This window comes from Psammomys obesus, unplaced genomic scaffold, assembly GCF_907164565.1.
Source record: "Psammomys obesus unplaced genomic scaffold, mPsaObe1.curated_primary_1811, whole genome shotgun sequence".
Taxonomy (NCBI): Eukaryota; Metazoa; Chordata; class Mammalia; order Rodentia; family Muridae; genus Psammomys; species Psammomys obesus.
Genome location: NW_026596129.1, coordinates 56,022 through 76,016, shown reverse-complemented (window position 1 = coordinate 76,016; position 19,995 = coordinate 56,022). Strand labels below are relative to the sequence as shown.

General features: G+C 45.2%; 2 protein-coding genes across 8 annotated transcripts in view; one reads left to right on the top strand and one right to left on the bottom strand.

Moving 5' to 3' along the window:
* The first annotated feature begins 1,556 nt into the window (after positions 1 to 1,556).
* The window catches only part of Ikbkg (inhibitor of nuclear factor kappa B kinase regulatory subunit gamma), a 39,760-nt gene continuing 21,321 nt past the window's right edge, over positions 1,557 to 19,995 (top strand). For 2 of the 7 annotated variants that reach the window (XM_055591829.1, XM_055591826.1), the window contains exons 1-2: positions 15,414 to 15,527; positions 18,594 to 18,708. The gene's annotated coding sequence lies outside the window, so the exon portion shown is untranslated. Of the gene's footprint in view, positions 1,712 to 15,413; positions 15,528 to 18,593; positions 18,724 to 19,995 lie in introns of those variants that run through there. The other 5 variants (XM_055591830.1, XM_055591825.1, XM_055591827.1 and 2 more) reach the window with 4 other exon arrangements.
* Positions 1,713 to 19,809, bottom strand: G6pd (glucose-6-phosphate dehydrogenase). The gene is made up of 13 exons (XM_055591823.1): positions 19,690 to 19,809; positions 18,897 to 19,024; positions 7,560 to 7,597; positions 7,359 to 7,467; positions 6,197 to 6,414; positions 4,649 to 4,807; positions 4,300 to 4,425; positions 3,902 to 3,995; positions 3,575 to 3,761; positions 3,013 to 3,248; positions 2,838 to 2,914; positions 2,642 to 2,734; positions 1,713 to 2,541 (listed from the first exon to the last, which is right to left on the bottom strand). The coding sequence occupies exons 1-13, from the start codon at positions 19,715 to 19,717 to the stop codon at positions 2,451 to 2,453; spliced, it is 1,584 nt and encodes a 527-aa protein (XP_055447798.1). The 5' UTR covers positions 19,718 to 19,809; the 3' UTR covers positions 1,713 to 2,450.

The following is a 19,995-nucleotide window of genomic DNA, read 5'->3' as shown; positions in this document are numbered from 1 at the left end:
AGTGTAACTGTCACCTGGGCATGGTCCTGCACACCTGTAACCTCAGCACTCTGGAAGGCAGAGGCAAGTGGAGTTTGAGGCCAGCCTGGTCTACAAAGTGAGTTCCATAACAGCTAGGGCTGTTGTTACATAGGGCTGTTGTCTTGAAAAACAAAAACAAAACAAAACAAAAAAGTCTGTCATGCTTTAAATGAATGAAAATATTCTATAGGGTAGTAATAGGTTTCTCTGCTGATGTAATTAGCCAATTCATGCTGAATTAAAAGTATAAAAGCAGGTTGATTTGGGAACAGTTCTTGGGTGGTTCATTAGTCTCAGAGAAAGAGGCCAGAGAAGTTGCCATGCAGATAAACAGACAGGGAGACAGATAGGGTGGATAGAGAGATACACAGAGAAAGGGAGACAGATAATATAGAGAGGGAAAAGAGGGGAGGTAACTAAAATGTCTGGATTATATAGGGAAGAGCCACTGGGGGAAGGTCAGCCCAGGCCCTATGCTGTAAAGCTGAGGGTAGGGGGCAAGTTATGCCAGCCATACCTTGTATCAGGTAGGGACTGAGGGACGCTAGGACAACCTGGAGGCCAGGTGTGCTTTGATGTGTTAAATAGCCTGCTTCTCCCTTGCTGCTCCTGATTGCTGTTGAGAGACAAGAAGTTGGAGATCTCCTGAAACGTGGATTGGACTGGCTCGAAGAAACCCAATGATCCTAACCAGCAGGAAGCAGCTAAGAAAGAACTGCGCCCCCCCTCACACTAACCCTTTCTCTCCCCTACCTGGTGTTGGAAGGGATTGGGGTGGAGTAAGGAGAAAAAGTTAAAAGAAATGTAAATATTGTCTACAAACTCATCAACTCTCCTTCCTAATACTGGGTGGGGCAGGGGCAGGGTCTGGGTAAAGCTAGTTGATTTCCTGTCCTGCATGAACAATAAAGCAGTAGATGTATTTGTGTGGAAGGTAAAAGCAAGGGTGACCTGTCCTTGTACTTCAGGATAGTCTCAATGACAATGTTGTAGATTCAGAGAGTAGGCTAGAGAGACTGGTGGTCAGACCCAGGCTCCTGACTGAACCATTGTGGGAGACCTCAGAAGTGAAGATGACAAGAGAGGCAGGAAAGGAGGGAAGGGTGGAGCAGATGGTGGGGTAAGAACCTACAGGGTAATGTGGTATGATGGCTAATATTGTCAGTTCAACTACATCTGGAATTAACTAAACCCAAGAAGTTGGGCCTATCATGGAGGGATTTGATTTTTCTTGGATTATTGGAAGTGGAAGACCCACTCAAAATCCAGACCATTTGAGGTCAGAAGACCCACCCAAAATTTGGGCCATACCTTCTGGTGACTACACACATAAAAGAAGGAAACTTGATTTTTGCCTGCTTGCCGTCTTGCTGGCAAGTTCATCTCGCTTATTCATGAGCCATTTGTTTGCTGATGTTAGAACCCACTTCCTTGGGATTCGAACCTAGAGAGAAAACTAGCAGCTCTCTAGGCCCTCCCTGGAACTCCAGTGTAAGATTGGGCTACTGAGATATCCAATCTCATAGATCCTTGGCCTTTCCATCAGGAGATAGCCATTCTTGGTCTACTTGGACTGCAGCTTGTAAGCAACTCCAATACATGTTTTATCAGTTTTGTTGTTTTATAGAGCCCTGACTAATACACATCCTTCACGGTCCTGGACGGCAGGAAGAAAGTGACAAGGAGACAGGTAAAATTGTTTGAGAATTTAATGGCAGGGTTGGGGTAGGTAAATCCTAGCTGCTGCTCCTGCCTTCCTTTGGTCAGGAGGCTACCTATGGGTGGGATGAGGTTGACTATGGAGTACTGAGTTTGTTAGGAGGTATCTAGCTAGGGCCCCAAAATATTGCTAGGCAGCGTGAGGTCTCTTCCAGCTGGTGAGGAGGAATGTCAAGTAGCACATTTAGGCAGGGTGGCCACGGGCAGGTCCTCTCACATGGGTGTCCTTGACCATTTCCTTCAAGTTCTGAGGTGCTTGCCCATAGGGAGTATGGTTTGCTCATTGTCCCTCTGAGGCCCAATGCTTCTTCCCATTGTTCCTAACTCCCATCTTAGGGAGTCTAGAGGGACTTTCTGAGAGGTGTTTTTCTTCTTTCTGCAGGGGCTGGAGGGGAGAGGGTGATTCGGATCTGCGGAAAGGTGGGTGGCTCAGATAGGGCTAATGGCGGCCCAGAAAGTAGTACAGTGAGTTCTGAATGCCTGGTAGTTGAGGAATGTAGCTTGATTCGATGGTGGTGGCAGTGGCAGCAGCAGTAGTGGCAGCGACAGCGACAGCATAGGACAGAGAAATGGGACTGGAATGTGTGGCTAAGGCCTATGGTCCCAAAGTCCTTCCAATATGGGGTCAATAGTTGTAATATAGGGATAGATGGTGAGGGCAGATGCAGGAAGGGTGGCCAAAAGGGGCAAAGTGAAGATGGTGTAAGTTCTCAGAGCTTGTGAGGATTCACCCACTTGTACGTGCCCTCATACTGGAAGCCCACTCTCTTCATCAGCTCATCTGCCTCTGTGGGCCCGCGGCTGGGAGGCAAAGAGGAGACATGAGTGAACTTTGTTCCTGGTAATTCCTACTGTCATGCTTCATTTGGCTTGCCTCCCTTAGCTCCCATCCTTCCCTTACCTGCCATAAACATAGGGGATGGGTTGGGGCTTCTCACGATCAATCTTGTGCAGCAGTGGTGTGAAGATACGCCAGGCTTCCCTGAGTTCATCACTGAAGGGATACAATGTAGGATGGAGTGGATGCACATAGGGATGTAAGGAGAAGACCACTTCTCTTGTGTAACTGTATTAGGCTGGGGGGGGGGGTCCCTCACCTGCGAACAAAGTGCATCTGGCTCCCACAGAAGACATCCAGGATGAGGCGTTCATAAGCATCAGGGAGCTTCACATTCTGCAGGGTTGGGGAAGAAGGAATGTTGCTGATACTACTGTATTCACTCACCAAGGGCCTCCCTTACAGCCTTCCCAGATGATCCTCCCTGTGGGAACCTTGTATCTGTTGCCATAGGTCAGGTCCAGTTCAGATTCCTCAGGGTTGAAGAACATGCCAGGCTTCTTGGTCATCATTTTGGTGTATACAGCCTCATTGGGCTGCACACGGATCACCAGCTCGTTACGCTTGCACTGCTGGTGGAAGATGTCGCCTGCCACATCGCGGAACTGCAGTCTCACCTCAGCCTTGCGCTCATTCAGGGCTTTGCCACAGCGCAGGATGAAAGGTACCCCTAGGGGGTAGGGCTGGCCTCAGGGACTGGCTTTTCTACTGTCTTGTGCTGTGCTGTGCTGTGGTGTGTGTGTGTGTGTGTGTGTGTGTGTGTGTGTGTGTGTGTGAGAGAGAGAGAGAGAGAGAGAGAGAGAGATCTCCTGTGCCTGTGCATATGTGTGAATGTGTACATGTAGAATAAGTATGACTAGGGTGGTTTCCCACTTGTGCTAACCCTCCTCTCCAGCATCCTTTACCACTGAGCACCATGTATCTGAACACACCAAGAAGTGTCTCATTGAGGGTACATCTAGGCCTACCTTGCAGGGTCCTAGAGGTATCACCTACCATCCCACCGTTCATTCTCCACATAGAGGACAGCTGCTGCAAAGGTGGCAGTGGTGGACCCATGGGGCACTGTGGGATCATCTAAGTACCCTTTGGTAGCTTCTCCTTCTCCATTTGGGTTCCCCACATACTGGCCAAGGACGACATTGCAGGTTTCCACCTCTGAGATACATTTCAACACTTTGACCTGTGAGAAAAGTGGGCAGAGTGGGCTCCTTGGTAACACAGAGGGTGTAGGGGAATGGACATGAGCCCAGCGTCTTGTCATAGAGTGGCTCGCTCTGGGGCATGGCTGCTAGGGGACCTGGTAGACCAGCCTCCACCTACCTTCTCATCACGGACATCATCTGAATCTGTGGAGGCAGGCTTTTCCATGGCCACTAGACACAACATCTGCAGGAGGTGGTTCTGCATAACGTCCCTAGTAGCAGAAGAGGCAGATGCTTTGCTCAAGTGCCACTTTCAGGGTGGGAATGAGGGGATGACCAAGTTCTAGGGGCCCTAAGATTACCAAACAAGGCTTTCTAGCAACAAGTTTGGAATCCTTGACTCCTTATCCCTAGTGTCTTACAGGTTTCCTAAGGTAAGGAAATAGACACTGACCCTGAAAAACATTTGGGGTTTGGCTGGATGGTACCCTTCGTGGCAACCCACAATACCTAATTTGAATACTAGCCCTCAGGGTGTGAAGATGAGCTGAGTTCAGGTTGGATATGGGTTCTTACCTGATGATCCCAAATTCATCAAAGTAGCCCCCACGACCCTCTGTACCAAAGGGCTCTTTAAATGTGAGGATTACACAGGCAATGTTGTCTCGGTTCCAGATGGGGCCAAAGATCCTGTTGGCAAATCTGTGGGAGGTACAGCAGAGAGACTAGCATGCGAGACATTGTGGGAGCATCCATGAATGGACCTACACACTTGGGATTCTACAGTGGTTTTATCTGAGCCAAGCTAGAGCTTAGCACCCTGGCCAGCATTGAGAAAGAATTTGTCTTTGGGGCAGCAGAGCCGGTAGGGTTCCTCACATTGCCACCCTTGCCCTGGTCCCCTTTCACCCTGTCCCCTGTGTACCTCAGCACCATGAGGTTCTGGACCATCTCCTTGCCCAGGTAGTGGTCAATGCGGTAGATCTGGTCCTCACGGAACAGAGAGGAAATGTGGTTTGATAGCTGGTTGGAGCTCTGTAGGTCTCTCCCGAAGGGCTTCTCCACTATGATGCGGTTCCAGCCTCTGATGGGAGTCCCAAATCATGTTATTTCTGAAACCTTTTCCTAGGAATAGACCTATGGCCATGTCACCCTGACCCTCACCCCAGGGACCAAGCAGGGCTTTCATCCTCTTCATTCTCAGGTGACCCAGGGAAGTTCTGCAGGGTACTATTGATCCTTACCCTGAACAGACAGCATCTTAGAAGCCTTCCTGCCAACATGCTAAGGACTGGAAGTTTCTGGGATTTGCCCACCTTGGTGCTAGGGTAGGATGACTGGAACATTTTTGGGTGGCTTTGTTCCTCTCCTTTCCCGTGCCAGATCCTCAGTGAGTGAGAAGTGGCCCAGCAGGCAACAGACGGGACATCAAAGTCACAGCTTCCTTACTAGTTTTACTTTAATTAGTTTAAGATACGGTCTTATGTATCCAAGGATGACCTTAAACTCCTGATTCTCCTGCTTCCACATCCTAAAAGCTGGGATCACAGGCATTGTGCCATCATGTCTGGCTTCCTTCATTGGTTTTATATTCTTGAGATGAAGTCTTAGTATGTTGCTCAGGTTGGCCTGGAACTCCTGAGTTCACAGGGTATTCTTGTCTCATGTCTTGAGTCGCAAGGACTACAGTCATAGCCCAGTGCAACTGACTTTTATTGGCTTTATTTATTTTTAAACTAGCTTTTTTTTTTTTTTTCCTTTTTGAGACAGGTTCTCACTATAAAGAGTAAACTGACTTCAAATTCGGTATGTAGCTTAGGCTGGTTTTAACTACATAGTGATCCTGAGCCTCCCGAGTACTGGAAGTATAAGTGTGTAACACTATACCCAGCTTAATTTTGTTGTTGGAGACAGTTTCACTCTGTAGTCCAGGTTAGCCTTGATCTCCAAGCAATCCTCTTGCCTTAGTCTCCACAGGGCTGGGATTATCTGTGTGAATCACCTTGCCCAGATTTCCAGTGATTTTAAAATAGCAGGTTCCTTTCTTTGTCAAGAAGAACAGAGCACTATAATTGTTTTCTAAATTCAAAATCAGTAACAAGAAAAATGGCTTTCAGTCAGCAGTAAGCTCTTATGAAACAACACTGCCACCCTGTGGCTGTGCTAGGTATTTAGGAGGGGGGGGGTTTCTGTGGAGCAACACTGTCATCTTGTGGTCCTGGGGCGAACTGTTGCAAAGTGCCAGTATTTTTTAGTGAGAGCCTTGGAAGTGTATGTGATAAATAGTAAAGGCTGTTAGAAAACTCCAGTAGTTATAGCCTACTATAGCCTGTACCCTTTTCTTCAGTGCTGATCCATGTGTACGACAAACTGGGAGCATCTTTTAGCTTGCCTACACTGGCTTGATCTGGGGTCTGTTTGGAGTAACAGAAACAAGAGCAAACAGACAAGACTGGAGAAAGACAGGCCTTACGTCTGACTCATGCAGGTCTCTTGGATGTTCTTGGTGACAGCTTCATAGACTGTAGGAGGCAAGGCCAGGTAGAATAGGCGGTTGGCCTGCAACCCCTGGTGCAGGGAATTCATGTGGCTGTTAAGGTGCTTGTAGGAGGCTGGATCATCATACTGGCCAGCCACATAGGAGTTACGGGCAAAGAACTCCTCCAGTTTGGGTCTCTCTTCTGGGGTGGCCTGGGAGAGATGCACAGACAAATGTGAACGCCTGCTTCTCTCAGAGTCTACACTTGTTGTACCCTAAAGGAGTAGGCAATCTCTCTCTTTATTTTCAAGACAGGGTTTCTCTGTGTAGCCTTGGCTGTCCTGGACTTGCTTTGTGGACCAGGCTGGCCTTGAACTCACAGAGATCCGCCTGCCTCTGCCTCCTTGAGTAGGATTACAGGCGTGTGCCACCATGCCTGACTTCTTTCTCTCTTCTTTATTTCTTGTTCCACAGCTAAGGTGTGCTTCCCTTCAGTCAACTGTCCTGGCTCCACAAGTAGTTTACTTCATTCTGGTAACTTTGTGAGGGAGGAAGCTGAGGCACACAAAAAAATACTATATGCCGGTAGAGCAAATCACTGGTACAGTTTGTATATTTTCAGGGCCCTCATGCCTACAGTAGAAAATGGATTTCAGGAAACTCTGAATGATGGAGAAGGTTGTCTATCCAAAATTATTACAGCAAACTATAGGTGCTGAGAAAATGCCAATATAGCCCATTTACTGGGGAGAAGAAGTACTTGAAAGAATCTTTTCAGCTGCTGCCATGTCTCAGTGTGGCACCAAAGCACAGCAGGAGGGAGCCAGAGAAGCTGGGTCAGAGTGGAGCTGGGAAACAGATCTGAGCCTGAAGACATCATCTTCCTCTGTCTTTGGTTAGAGGTCAAGGAGAAGGTTGCACAAGTGAATGAACACATTTTTTTTGTGTGGCTGGCAAGGGAGGGTAAGGATGTGAGATACCAGGGCTTGAGTGTTCTGGGTGACCTTGACTCTCAGCAAGTCAAGTGAGAAGTAGGGAGGGAAGTGTTGCTTATGATAAGAATGGAGACATGTCTCCACATGGGCTGCCTGGAGCTAGTCTTGCTGTGGGGTACAGGAAAGGGGAGAGCAAGGCTCTGGGATCTAATGTCACTCACTTTAAAGAAGGGCTCACTCTGCTTGCGGATGTCATCCACTGTGAGTCTGGAGCGGGCATAGCCCACAATGAAGGTGTCTTCGGGTAGAAGGCCATCCCGGAACAGCCACCTAAGGGAACAACATAGCTGTTTTGAGACTGGGTATGGTAGGCCAAGGCCTGTTCCTGGTAGTTTTCTTGGGAAGTGTAGAGTTATACCTACCAGATGGTGGGATAGATCTTCTTCTTGGCCAGGTCACCCTACAGCAGAGAAAACATGTGGTCAGAAAGAGCTGACATGACCTAGATCATTCCTACCACTGGTGACCTAGATCCTTATTTAGGGTTACTACTCAACTACAAATGTATCTACTATGCCCATATTTCATCAGAGGAGCTCTGAGACTCAACTCTGCCTCACTCTTGTATCAATACAGATAGATAATTCTGCTGGATTCAGGATGAAACCCCAGACATTGCATTCATTACAACTTAAGGATGATAAAAGCAGCACATAAAGGAGGCTGGAGAGATGGCTCATTGGTTAAAAGCACCGACCACTCTTCCAGAGGACCTGGGTTCAATTCCCAACACCCATATGTTAGCTCACAACTGTCTGTACTCCAGTTTCAGGGGATCCTCTACCTTCACACAGACTCATGCAGTCAAAACAGCAATGAATATAAAATAAAAAAATAAATAAAAAATTTAAAAAAGCAGCACATAAAACCAAACCAAACCTGTGAAATATGACCTCAGATGTCACATTATCATGAGAGGAGCTATAAGGTAATGAGATGTTCAATTTATGAAGTTAGAAAAATGACAGCAGGTCAGGTTTGATGACGGAATATGAAGTCTTGTTCTCAGTAACAGAGGCCAGATTTGGTGGTATACAACCTCCTAACATATAGGGGAGACACTTTCAAAAACCCTTCCTCCAAATTAGAATTTTAAAATATAGCGATGAAAAAAACACAATAGAAAAATTGGGCTGTGAGTGATGCTCAGTGAGTTTGGAGAAGGCACAGGCTTTCATTTTCCACCCCTGCACTACAAAACAAACAAACAAACAAACAGAATAAAAAACTAAGAAAAGAGAGATGGAGGATGGGGAGGAGAGCGTGAATTGCTATCTTCTGGATATGACATGGCTGTGGTACACATGAGGAAGTCACAGCAGCTATGATTGCCTGCAGAGGGTCAATATGCCAGCACAGTGTGTGGTGTGTGTGTGTGTATGTGTGTATCTAGTTCACTAGCTAAGGATCTGTTGGCAGTTCTTCATGGGCCCCTTGTACTTGTTCAAGAAGTAGATGGTAGTTCATGCTCATTAGCATGTAGGAAGCAATAATTTCACTTAGTGGGTTATATAAAAAAGAAAAAATTGGTTTTTTGAGACAGAATCTCTCTACATAGCCCTGACTGTCCTGGAACTCACTACATAGACAAGGACCTAAGTAAGTTTGATCCCCAGAACCTATGTAAAAAGCTGGGCATGGCAGTGTGTATCTGTAATCCTGAAGCTCATTTGCCAGCTAGCCTGGCTGAACTGATGAACTACAGGTTCAATAAGAGTTCTTGTCTCAAAGAATAAAGGTAGAGAGCAATGGAAAGAAGATACCTAATGTCGGCTTTTGGCATCTACACACATGTACATGTTATCTACACATACAGAAATATGGATATCATTTCAAAGTTAGCAGTCTCTCAGGGTGAGACATAGTGGTACATGCCTACAATCTTAGTACTTATGATGCTGAGGCAGGAGGATGGTGACTTCAAGGCCATCCTGGGCTATAGACTGAGACATGTCACAGAATAAATCACTGAAAAAAATCACATTAAAAGATCAAAACAAAACAAAACAGGTTGAAGTGATGGTCCAGTGTTGTTAAGAACACTTGCTGTTTTTGCACAGGATCCCAAGTTTGGGAACCCATGTCAGGCAGTTCAAAACTACTTTTAACTCTAGCTCCAGGGAATCTAATGTCATCTTTTGGCCTTTGTGGGTATCTTCATACATGTGGCAGATTGGCAGATTGGCTGCCTGGCAGACAGACAGATAGGCGCGCGCACACACACATATACACATTTAAGAAAAAATAAATAAAAAAAAGAAAAAAAGAAATTAGCCCAGTGGTAGCTGTGCACAGATTTAATCCTAGCACTCACGAGGCAGAGGTAGGCGGATCTTTTAGTTTGAGGCCAGCCTAGTTTATAGAGTGAGTTTCAAGATAGCCAAGGCTACACAAAGAACCCTATCTAAAAATAAAATGGGGGTGGGAATAACCTAATTCCCTTCCCCGCAAAAGAAATTAAATGAAAAATTCTGAAAAAAAAAATCATTGTGTGTGTCTGTATGTTTTCTGGTGACTGAATTCAGGGATTCAAATATGCTAGGCAACTACTTGACTGACTATGGAGGTATAGTCCCTGTCCTGGCTAGTTTTATGTTAACTTGATACAGCGAGAGTCATCAGAAAGTAGGGAGCAAGGAGTCTAAATTGAGAAAATGTGTCCATAAGATCCAACTGTAGGCAAGCCTGTAGAGCATTTTCTTAGTGATTGATGTGGGAGGGGCACAGCCCATTGTGTGTGGTGCCATCCCTGGGCTAGTGGTCCTGGGTTCTATAAGAAAGCAGACTGAGCAAGCCATGGGGAAAAAGCTAGTAAGAAGTAACCCTCTATGGTCTCTGCATTAGCTCCTGCCTGCAGTTTCCTGTCCTAACTTTCTTCAGTGATGGACTACAATCTGGAACTGTAAACCAAATAAACCATTTCCTCCCCAACTTGCTTTTGGTCATGGTGTTTCATCATAGCAATAATAACTCTAACTAGGACAGTCTTTACTTTTTTTTTTTGAGATAGGCTTTCACTGCTTATTCCTGGATGACCTAGAACTTGCTATGTAGAACAGGCTGGGTTCAATTTCACAGAAATCCACATACCTCTACTTCCTGGGATTAAAGTCATGCCTGCCTAAAGGTTTTTTGGTTTTTGAGACATAGTTTCAGGTTGGTCTGGAAGTTACTCTGTAATCCACATTGGCTTTGAATACTTACCTCAGATTCCAGAATAGCTAGGGTCACAGGTCTGCATGATTAGACCTTCTGAGAAATTTTTAGCTATTTTAGTCTACTGATTTTTAAACTGTAGCAACTTTGTTAAGTCTAACATGATGATAAAGGGTTTCAGAAAAAAATCTATTTAAGTCAATTTTTTTTTCAATCGAAGAAGGAATGATATCTCTTTAATTTGATTTGGGACATTTAGCTCACTTTCTCCTGTTTTCTTTTTGTTCAGTCAGGAACACCAACCAATAGGGTGTGCCATGAACATTCATGGTAGTCTTTCTTCCTCAGTTAAATCTCTCTGGAAACATGATCTGTGTGTCTATGAGGAAATTCTAAATGTTTGCTATTGTCTCTTTAGTCAGTCTTAAACTAGAAGCCTTTGCTAGTATCATCAGACAAGAAAATGAAAAGGGTATAAGGTTTGGAAAACAAGACAAAAACCTGTCATTACCAGATGATAGCTTGTTTATTAAACATACCTCAAATCAACCTACAGACTAATTATTAGAATTAATAAGAGCTTAGCACAGTTGCTAGATTTAAAAAAAAGCGATGAGTAGATAGAGATTTCTTATGACATAAAGTAACAATCATAAGCCAGCATTGTACTGCAACCTATAATCATAGGACTCCAGAAGTACAGGAAGGAGGATAAGGAATTTAGGGTTATCCTTCGATACAAAATGAGTACAAGGCCTACACAGAGAAGTGGTGCTGGGGGAAGGGGAGTGTGAATGGGAGAGGAAAGAGAGGCATGAAAATATGAAGGGCATGCATGAGAATTTTGGTTCAGTTTCTAGTATTATGAAACAAAAGAAAGAAGAAAGGAAAATAGATAGGCAAGCCTAAGCATTATGGGCTTAGTGGTAGGGTATGTACTTTGTGTGTGCAGAGCTCAGAGTATAATCCCTAGCACCAAAAAAGCCTCAGAGATAGCATTCACTAAACTTACCTGTATTCAGAATATCTAACTAGCTCCTATGACACAATGAAAAACAATCTAACTAAAATGGGTAAAAGGTTTGGCTAGATGTTTCACCAGAAAGGAAATGAATGGCCATTTAATACACAGGAAGTGTCAGAAAACGCAAATTGAACAAGAAACCACTTCAGACTCATTAGAATGGTCATAATCCAAATGATAATAGTTGGACATGTTGGTACATAGTTATAATTCAACTCCGTGGGAGGCTAAGGCAGGAGCAACTCTATGAATAAAAGGCTAGCCTGGGCAACATAGTGAGTTCTAGGCTAACATGAGACCCTGTGTCCAATAGAACCCCCTCCCTACAAAACACCAAAGCAAATTACAAACCTAATGTTGGTGTGGAACCCATAGACTGTGGGTAGAAATGTGCAATGGTTAAATCTAAAACAGCCTAGCAGCCTCTTATTAAGTAAAGCACCTACACATATCTTATTCCTCTCCTAGGTGTTATCTCAGAAAAATAAAGTAGGCAGCTACCCACCCAACGATTTGTGCATGACTGTTCATAGCAGCTTAAATTGAAAATAGCCCGGAAATACTCAAATAACCAGTATGCAGATGAACAAACTGTATATCTGTATTCAGCTACTCAGGATGAGCAAATCTCAAATACGTTACGCTAAACCACAGACCCTAGATACAAGAGACTACTCATGGGTTCACTTAAAAGTCCCAGAATTGGCAACAGGAGTTTATTATGACATAACTCAGATGAGTGATTGCCTAGGGAAGTAGTAGACTGGCTAGCACAGGTACCCAAGAATTTTGTAAGGAGACAGAAATGTCCTAGATTAGGCCATCAACAATACAGCTACCATTTATGTATTACAATATGTACCAAGACAAGAGGGTGAAAATAATTGAGCAGAGGGTAGAGAAGAAGTTTGACATTAGCCCTGGGAAAACAATGACTGCAAAATAGGGGACTTCTTGGGTATAGATTTTTTTGTGGTAGTTTTGAGACAGAGTCTTGGAACCTGTTATGTATCCCAGACTGGCCTCAAACTCAAGGCCAGTCTCATCCTCCTAAGTATACCTGGCTTTAATCACTTAGAATTTTTTTTGAGACTGGGTTTCACGTATCCTAGGCTATCCTCAAACTCATTATGTAGCCCAGACCGGCCCTGAACTCTTAATTCTCCTGCCTCTACCTCTCTAGAATTACACGAGTATACCACTATGTTTTACTTTGTTTTAATCCAGGGTCTTGCTGTTGCTTAGGTAGACTATTTTTGAATGTCTTCCCTGAAATGAATCTCCTGCTTCAGCATTTTAAATCCTAGGACTTCAGATGCTAATACTGTTTCTTCTTTTTATTTAAATAATTATTTTATTTTTAATTATACATATGTGGGGGGGTACATGCAGGTGCCTATAGAAGGCAGAAGAGGGCAGTGGATTGGGAGTTATAGGAAATTGTTAGCTACCTGATATGGGTGCTAGGAACCTAACTTGGGCTTGAGCAAAAGTAGCAAGTTTGATACAAGTTAACTGCTCTTACTAATATCAATCAGTTGGCAAAACAGGCAATTTCAAACACTACCATTTATAAAAGTAAATATTGTAAAAAAAAAAATCCAAAACTTAAGTTCAATAGAATACATGTCGGTTTACAGAGAAAATTATCTAATGCCATTAAAGATGACCCATATAAGACCCCATGTTCTGGGGCGCCAGGAAAGATCATGATGCTCCTCTCCACACTCACGTGCTAACCCAGTTCAGTCTCCCAGTAACCATCAACAGCCCAACATGCTTTCACCTCGTACCCTGCCAAACTAGGTGCAAGAAGGAGGAGCAGAAATGGCTCCCAAGCTCTTAAAGAATAGAATAGGGCATCTGCCCTTTCATCTCAAATCCTATAATTAGGAACATGGGATGGGTGTGATCCCACGCTACACAGGGACCTGAATATATATGTGAAAATAATTTGTTGAGGGTGATGGTGGCGCACACCTTTAAACCCAGCACTTGGGAGGCAAAGGCAGGCAGATCTCTGCCTGCCTGGTCTACAGAGTGAGTTCCAGGACAGCCTAGGCTATTGAGAGAAACCCTGTTTTGAAAAACCAAAAAAAAAGTAAAAAAAAAGAATTGTTGAAACTTAAAAAAATATTTATTTTTATTTTATGTGCATTGGTGTTTTACTTGCATGTATGTCTGTATGAGAGTGTCAGATCTTGGAGTTACAGATAGGTGTGAGCTGCCATGTGTGCATGCTGGGAATTGAACTTGAGTCCTCTGGAAGAGCAGTCAGTGCTCTTAATCTCTGAGCCATCCAGTCCTTGTTGAAACTTTTACTACAGGTACATCCAATTAAAAAAAAAAATCAAAACACACTCTATCTAACAAGGTATTTTAGTACTAATTTTTCAGGTATTTGGGATGAGTTTTCAGATAGAGTTGGTCTGAGTGGCACGAACCTTGCCAAGTTTAAACTATGTAGAATTCAGCTATAACAATACTCCTTACCTGGGCCCACCATGACCTGGGAAGATGCTAGGCTCCATGGATGAGGGAACCCCCCCAGAAAGTGAAGTGAACTGCTGTCCCCTTTCACACAATTTTCAATAGGCCACTCTTGTCATCATAAGTGGACAAATATATAACATAGCCTAAGCTGAGTAGCTCTTTAAAATGAAGAGGTGGGACTGCGGACATGTCTTGGTGGTTAAGAGCACTGGTTGTTCTCTCAGAGGACCCTGGAACTTCCATATAGTGGCTCACAACCACCATAACTCCAGGTTCAGGGGATCTGACACCCTCTTCTGACCTCTGAGGGCACCAAGCTTGTAAGTGGTGCAGACATATATGTATGTAAGATACCTATACACAAAAAATAAATAAAATCAAAACACTGAAGAAAGTAATACCACCCTAGATACAAACTTCAGAAATGACTGAGGCAGATGTACTTGGGAGGCTGAAATAAGAGAATAACAAGTTCAAGGCCATCTTGAGAAACTTAGTGAAACCTTGTCTCAAAAAAAAAAAATGAGGGCACAGGCTCAGGGGAGGCTAAGGCAGAGTTACTACTTGCTTACTATGCAGGAAGCCTTGAGGTTCCAAGTAACATATTAATAAACAAAAGAGACTGAGCCATGTGGCTGCATTGATGAATCTATTTCTATAAGAAATGGAAGTTTTGGATAAAGATGGGAAATCTGGGACTCCCAGGGGCTTGAATGTTTGTCTTCAGAGGTTTTCTGAGTGACAGGTCCATGGAAACAAGTGTGTGGGTCATTTCTAGGTTATTCTGTGTTCCCAAAACTCTCATAGGGGGCTGTTGTTAAACTTTGGCACCCTGTGGTGGCCTGAGGGAGCAATTCCCTCCACGCAGTGCTCATGTCTGTTAACTGCTCAGGATTAAAGTCCTGAGCACTGGCAAGTGGGTTCCTATGATACTGCCACTTTCCATGTGAACTTCTGAAAGCCTGAGCCCAATGGCTACCTTGTAGCCTCATGCTATGAAGACTATCATTAGGAAAATGTCTAAGACTTGCTAGCTGTGCTCCTATTTCTCAGGAGCTTCCTCATATGTTGCTCCCTCATGTGATACTTAGTATCACCATCTGACTGACCTAATTACTGTTCCCTAAGTCACTCATTTGGGCAAAACTTTTACCCTGTAGAGCGAGATAGCTGCCCTTATAGGTTCCACAGAGCTCAGCTTACACAAGTCCCATTCTGGGCCAGGATCTCCCACCAGAGTCACTCTTAGTTCCTCAGAGTACCCTCCATGTCTGCCTCTGGCACTTTTTACCAGTGGGATGTGCGCATGAGCAGTAGCTCATGTTCAGAGGGCTTTATCCTCACTGATTACATTCCAGAAAGGGCTGGCTTGCTGGGAACTAGACACTGAAAGAAACAATGAGAACCCTGGCTTGTAGACATCTGTAAGCGGGCAGTGTTTGCTTATGATCAAATTCCACCAGACTGGGAGGAATCAGAACAGACTCCAGCCAATGTATTGGTGGCAGGGGACTGGTCTGCTGAGTCACGGTTGCCCCACACTCAGAGCTGTTTGTTCTTGTTCCCTTTGGGATTAACCACAGAACCTGCTCTCCTTGTTTTTGATCAGTCCCTGCAACCAGCTCTGCCTGGCTTCGAGTCACCCAAAGGAGGCGAGGTAGGACTAAAGACAGTGGGGGTGGGAGGTAGCCATTCTTCTCAGGGAAGGGGATGGCCCTGCCTTTCCTGTTGGCTCCATGACTTTCACTGAACTCCTCTTGAAGTAAGGAAGAGGAGAAGAACTAGGATCTAAACTTGCCAAGTGAGGAGTGAGGTCAATTAGAGAGGTAGCTGGAAGTCTCTCATCTTTGCCACCCCCTCACATTGCCCCAAGGACCATGGCAGGGGAGGGATCTACCTAAGAACATGTGGTGATTTAGAGAATTAAGGGATAATTATCTGGTCAGATAAGGGCAAAGAGACCCGAGTACCAGCTGGCCTGTGTTTAGCTGAGATTTGGCCTCTTGTATTATTATAAACCCAAATTACACCCAGCTTCTTGTTTTGGGGGTGAGAAATTCAAGTGAGGGCCTTGCAGGAAAGAGACACTCAGTTCTCAAGGGTTGCTGGGGAGGAGGGATCCACCTAGCTTCCCAAGTTGGAGTTCTGGGTTGTGACTGAGGATCATCTGGTTTCCAGCCACTGGAATGAGACATGGAAACTTGTGAGATAGGTTTAGGCTAAAAATCTAACAAAAGGCCTCCTTCCTACACTCTGGGGTTCCATGAGTCACCCGGCTTTTGGAAGAATGCCAAGGTCATCATGACACAGCAAGAATCTTACTAGCCCAAGGGAGAAGTCAGCTCCGAAATGATTCAAGAACAAGGATGGGATGGGACTGCCAGATCACTCCTCACACAGGCCTGTTAGCAGGATGGCTCCTGAATACCCCGAGTCTATGGGTGTCGCATAGTTTCTCCAGGTGGAGAAACTGATATCTGGAGAAATGAGCCTTGAAATGAGCCCATTTGGCAATGTGAACCCCCAGGCCTACTCCTTTTCTTCTGCATAGAAGAAGGGTCACTCTCTAGCCTCACCAAGGCCCTGTTGGTTGGGGGAGATGCCCTTTTAGGCCCAAAGTTCCTTCCCTGCACTGGTCCAGAAGGATAGGGTTTTCTGGAGTGGGACAGTAAGGATTTATGCTCTTTTTGTTGTTGGGGTGGGAGTCCTGAGAAGACTGGCTACAGTGAGGCAGACAAAGAATGCCCCCAGGAAGGAAGGAAGGTAGATAAGTAAGGACCTGGGGAGGAAGAAGGAGCAGAGGACAGCTGCCTGAGATCAACTTTTCCTAGTGTGTTCCAGTTTCCTAGGCTTGGAGCCTACCAGCCATTAGCTTCCTTTTAGTTTCTAAGTCACACTGAACTTGTTTCCAACTTAGAGGGCAGTTGTTCTTATCCTCAACTTGCCTTGCTCTCTAGGTCGTTTTGGAACCTGTGTGTTGCAGGGGCCTTAGTACACAAGAGCCCATTTGTAACTTCTGTTACATGCAGTTCCGCAAAGTACACTGTCCCTACAAGGAGGATAGGAACTGAGGGTGTTGTAGATTGGAAGAGACACTCGATTGTTATGTTTTTAATGAATGGAGAACTTGTACATTTCCTAAATTAGCTAGCACCTTACCTGACTCCTGCATTCAGTGAAGTGTCAGGCAGAAGCTACTCTAGGGTCTGTGTCAACATAGGGTCCTCTCCTATGTCAACATAGGACCTGTCTCGGGTCCTCTGACAGGAACAGAGAAAAACAATGATGCTCTTCAGCAAATCTCTTTTTCTTTTCCACTCTCTCCTGCTGGAGCTAGCACTTCCCACGTCTATTCTAGAAGCCTGGGTTCTCACTGCCACAGCAGAGGAGAACAAAGGGGAACCATACTGATTGCAGTGAAATGAAGTTGCTCAACTTCAGGCTAGAACTCACATAATCAGCCTAGGATAAAGCCAGAGGCTGCTTGGCCCTTATTTGTAAGGTTTAAACCACTAAGGTTCAGAGAAATGTAGACATCTGTTTCAGGTCACACAACAAGCAATCAATGAGGTATGTAAGAGTTCAGATCCTGCAGTTATAAACCATCTTTGCTGTCTGGGTTATGCATGCTTATGAAAGTATGGGTGGGGCAGGGGAAGTAATGCTGTTACTTTCTCTTCCAGTTGGTGCTTTAGATTAAATGGCCTAATAGTCAGAGTTCTACAATCTAAGGTTTGTGGCTGATACATGCACAGCTCCTTTAAGTGGACTAGGCTGGAGCCAGGGCTGAGGGTAGGGCTGCTGTACTGTGTGTTCCGAATGGGTACCTCCCTTGGGTCTTAAGAGTTACAGGGAGTCAGGGGACAGTGCCTTGGAGTATGTGTTTTTCTTTCCCTTTTAGTAGCAGAGCCCTTCTCCATTGTTTATTTCTGCATTTGCTTTTCTAAGTTCTCCCACTCCCAGTTTTGCTTAGAAACATAAGGCTAACAAAGAAGAGGTTTGGCAAAGGGGTGGCATGTTCTGGTTTCCACATTTTTGGTAGTATTGGGATTGAATTTAAGACCCCATGCATATGATTTTGTGTTCTACCACTGAGCTACAGCCCTAGCCCTTGGTAGGTGGCAGTACTCTGTATGAAAAAAGAACCACAGAGTTCCTCCACATTGAGGGGCCCAGTGTGGAAGGTGCTGAGCCAGTGCAACCTTCTCAAGAACACAATAGCACTGATGAAGTTCTTGCCCAATATTACACAATAAGTTAATGGTGAAGATGGTCACACAAGGGTGAGCTGATTCCAGGGTTAAAAGCAAGCAATTGAGTTTACCTTTGACATCAAACACTGGTCACTGAACATGCCCTGCTGCACATACGAGAGGGTGAGCTGGTCATGGTTTAAGCCCTCACCTGTCCCAGTCTCACTGTATACCATCAATAAACAATCCCTCTGACTGTGCTGTTCTTCATTTTTTCCTAATAGAGCACAATGGTAGTTGTTCCAGTTGGTCAACTGGGACCAGGCGAAATGAACAGAGATCTGCAGTAGCTTTGGAAGATGTGGCAAAGAAGTGTTTGTTCCCAGGGAACTTCATACAGTAGAGAGAAAATGGACAGAGGCAGGACCTCAGATCCTTCCACTGAAATCGACTGTAATATTTATCAAATAACAGATTTGTTAAAAATATAGACTTTTCCCTGATTGTACCTCAGTTTTTTTTCTATCCAGGAGGAATAAGTCCAACTGTATGGTGCTTTAGAACCTGGACACTCCAAGTCTGGTCTACATTCAATGGCTGGGCACAGATTTCTGAAATTCCTCGCAAGTGAGAAATGTGACACAAGTACGTTGATACCAGGTACTGTTGTGATGATCAGGACACACAGGTGGGAGCATATGCCATAGAGTTCAACCTGGTAGAACGTGTGGGTCCCTCAGCAGTCAGATGGGAGAGTTGAGATACACAGAGATTAGCACCTTGCATAATACTATATTTGATCTCTTAGACTCAGGGCCTGAGGGGAGACTCACCGATGCACCCATGATGATAAATATGTGTGTGTCAGCTTGGTGGAAGGCATCACCCTGGTACAACTCTTCCCTCAGGATCCCACACACCTGGGTCCGGCTCAGGGCCACTTGCTCTGCCATGATGTTTTCTGGTGGAAGAAAGGCTCATTGATAAGACAGGAAAAAAGAAGAGCATTGACAGCTTAACCTTATCCAAGGGTCCTTTGGGTTCTCACCAGGTTGGTGACTGATTATTAAAACCACTGGCTGGGAATGCTCCCTCTCTCTCTCTCTGTGTGTGTGAGTGTGTGTGTGTACATGCGCGAACACTTTGCAGAGTCAGAAACTGCTGCCTCTGGTCTCCAGCCAATCTATGCCTTCTATGTTGTTTTCTCAGGGGGCTGCACATTACGCAATCACTAAAAGCATTACTGGAATCCACGTAGGGTATCTACTCTGGGCAGCTAGATAAAATCAGGTCAGGAATAGTACTATGTGTCTGGGACCATCGCACTCTGGTCTCCGCCAGAAACTTCACAATGAACTGAGCACGTTTGATTGTGCAGATGATGGAGTTTAGCTTCAGCTCTCTTCTGGCTCAGCTGAGTGATCCAGGAAAGTCCCTTCTCTTCTAAAAGTCTAGCCCTCATGGGCCCAATGCAGAGGAAAGTGCGGGGTACAAAGGGATGGGGTAAGACCTCGTAGATTTTTTTTCCATACCCAAGCATAGCAAGTAGCGCGCATCAAAGGTAAACGCGGCGCACAGGCGTGCAGCATGTCCCTCCACCAGTGTACCGTCAGACCACCCCTTTACCTGCGGTTAGTTTAGTTGCCGCTGCCATACACGCTCACAGCTCTGGAGTGCACAGCCTGTTTCCGGGGGCTGCGCTTGCTGGCCCATTTAACGCAGGAGGGCGGGTGCTTTGACTGAGCTGACCCGCCTCAGGAGAGGCAGGAGGGGAGGAGCTTCAGATTACTCCATCAGTGCGGGGGGGGGGTGGAGGGTGGAAGGGAGGAAGAGTAGCGGTAGGTGCGTGCGCATCTCTAGCCAGCCCCGCCCTGTTGGCCGTCCCAGATGCCTCTGCTCGGCGATTGCGGTGTTTAGCTGGCATAAGTGCAG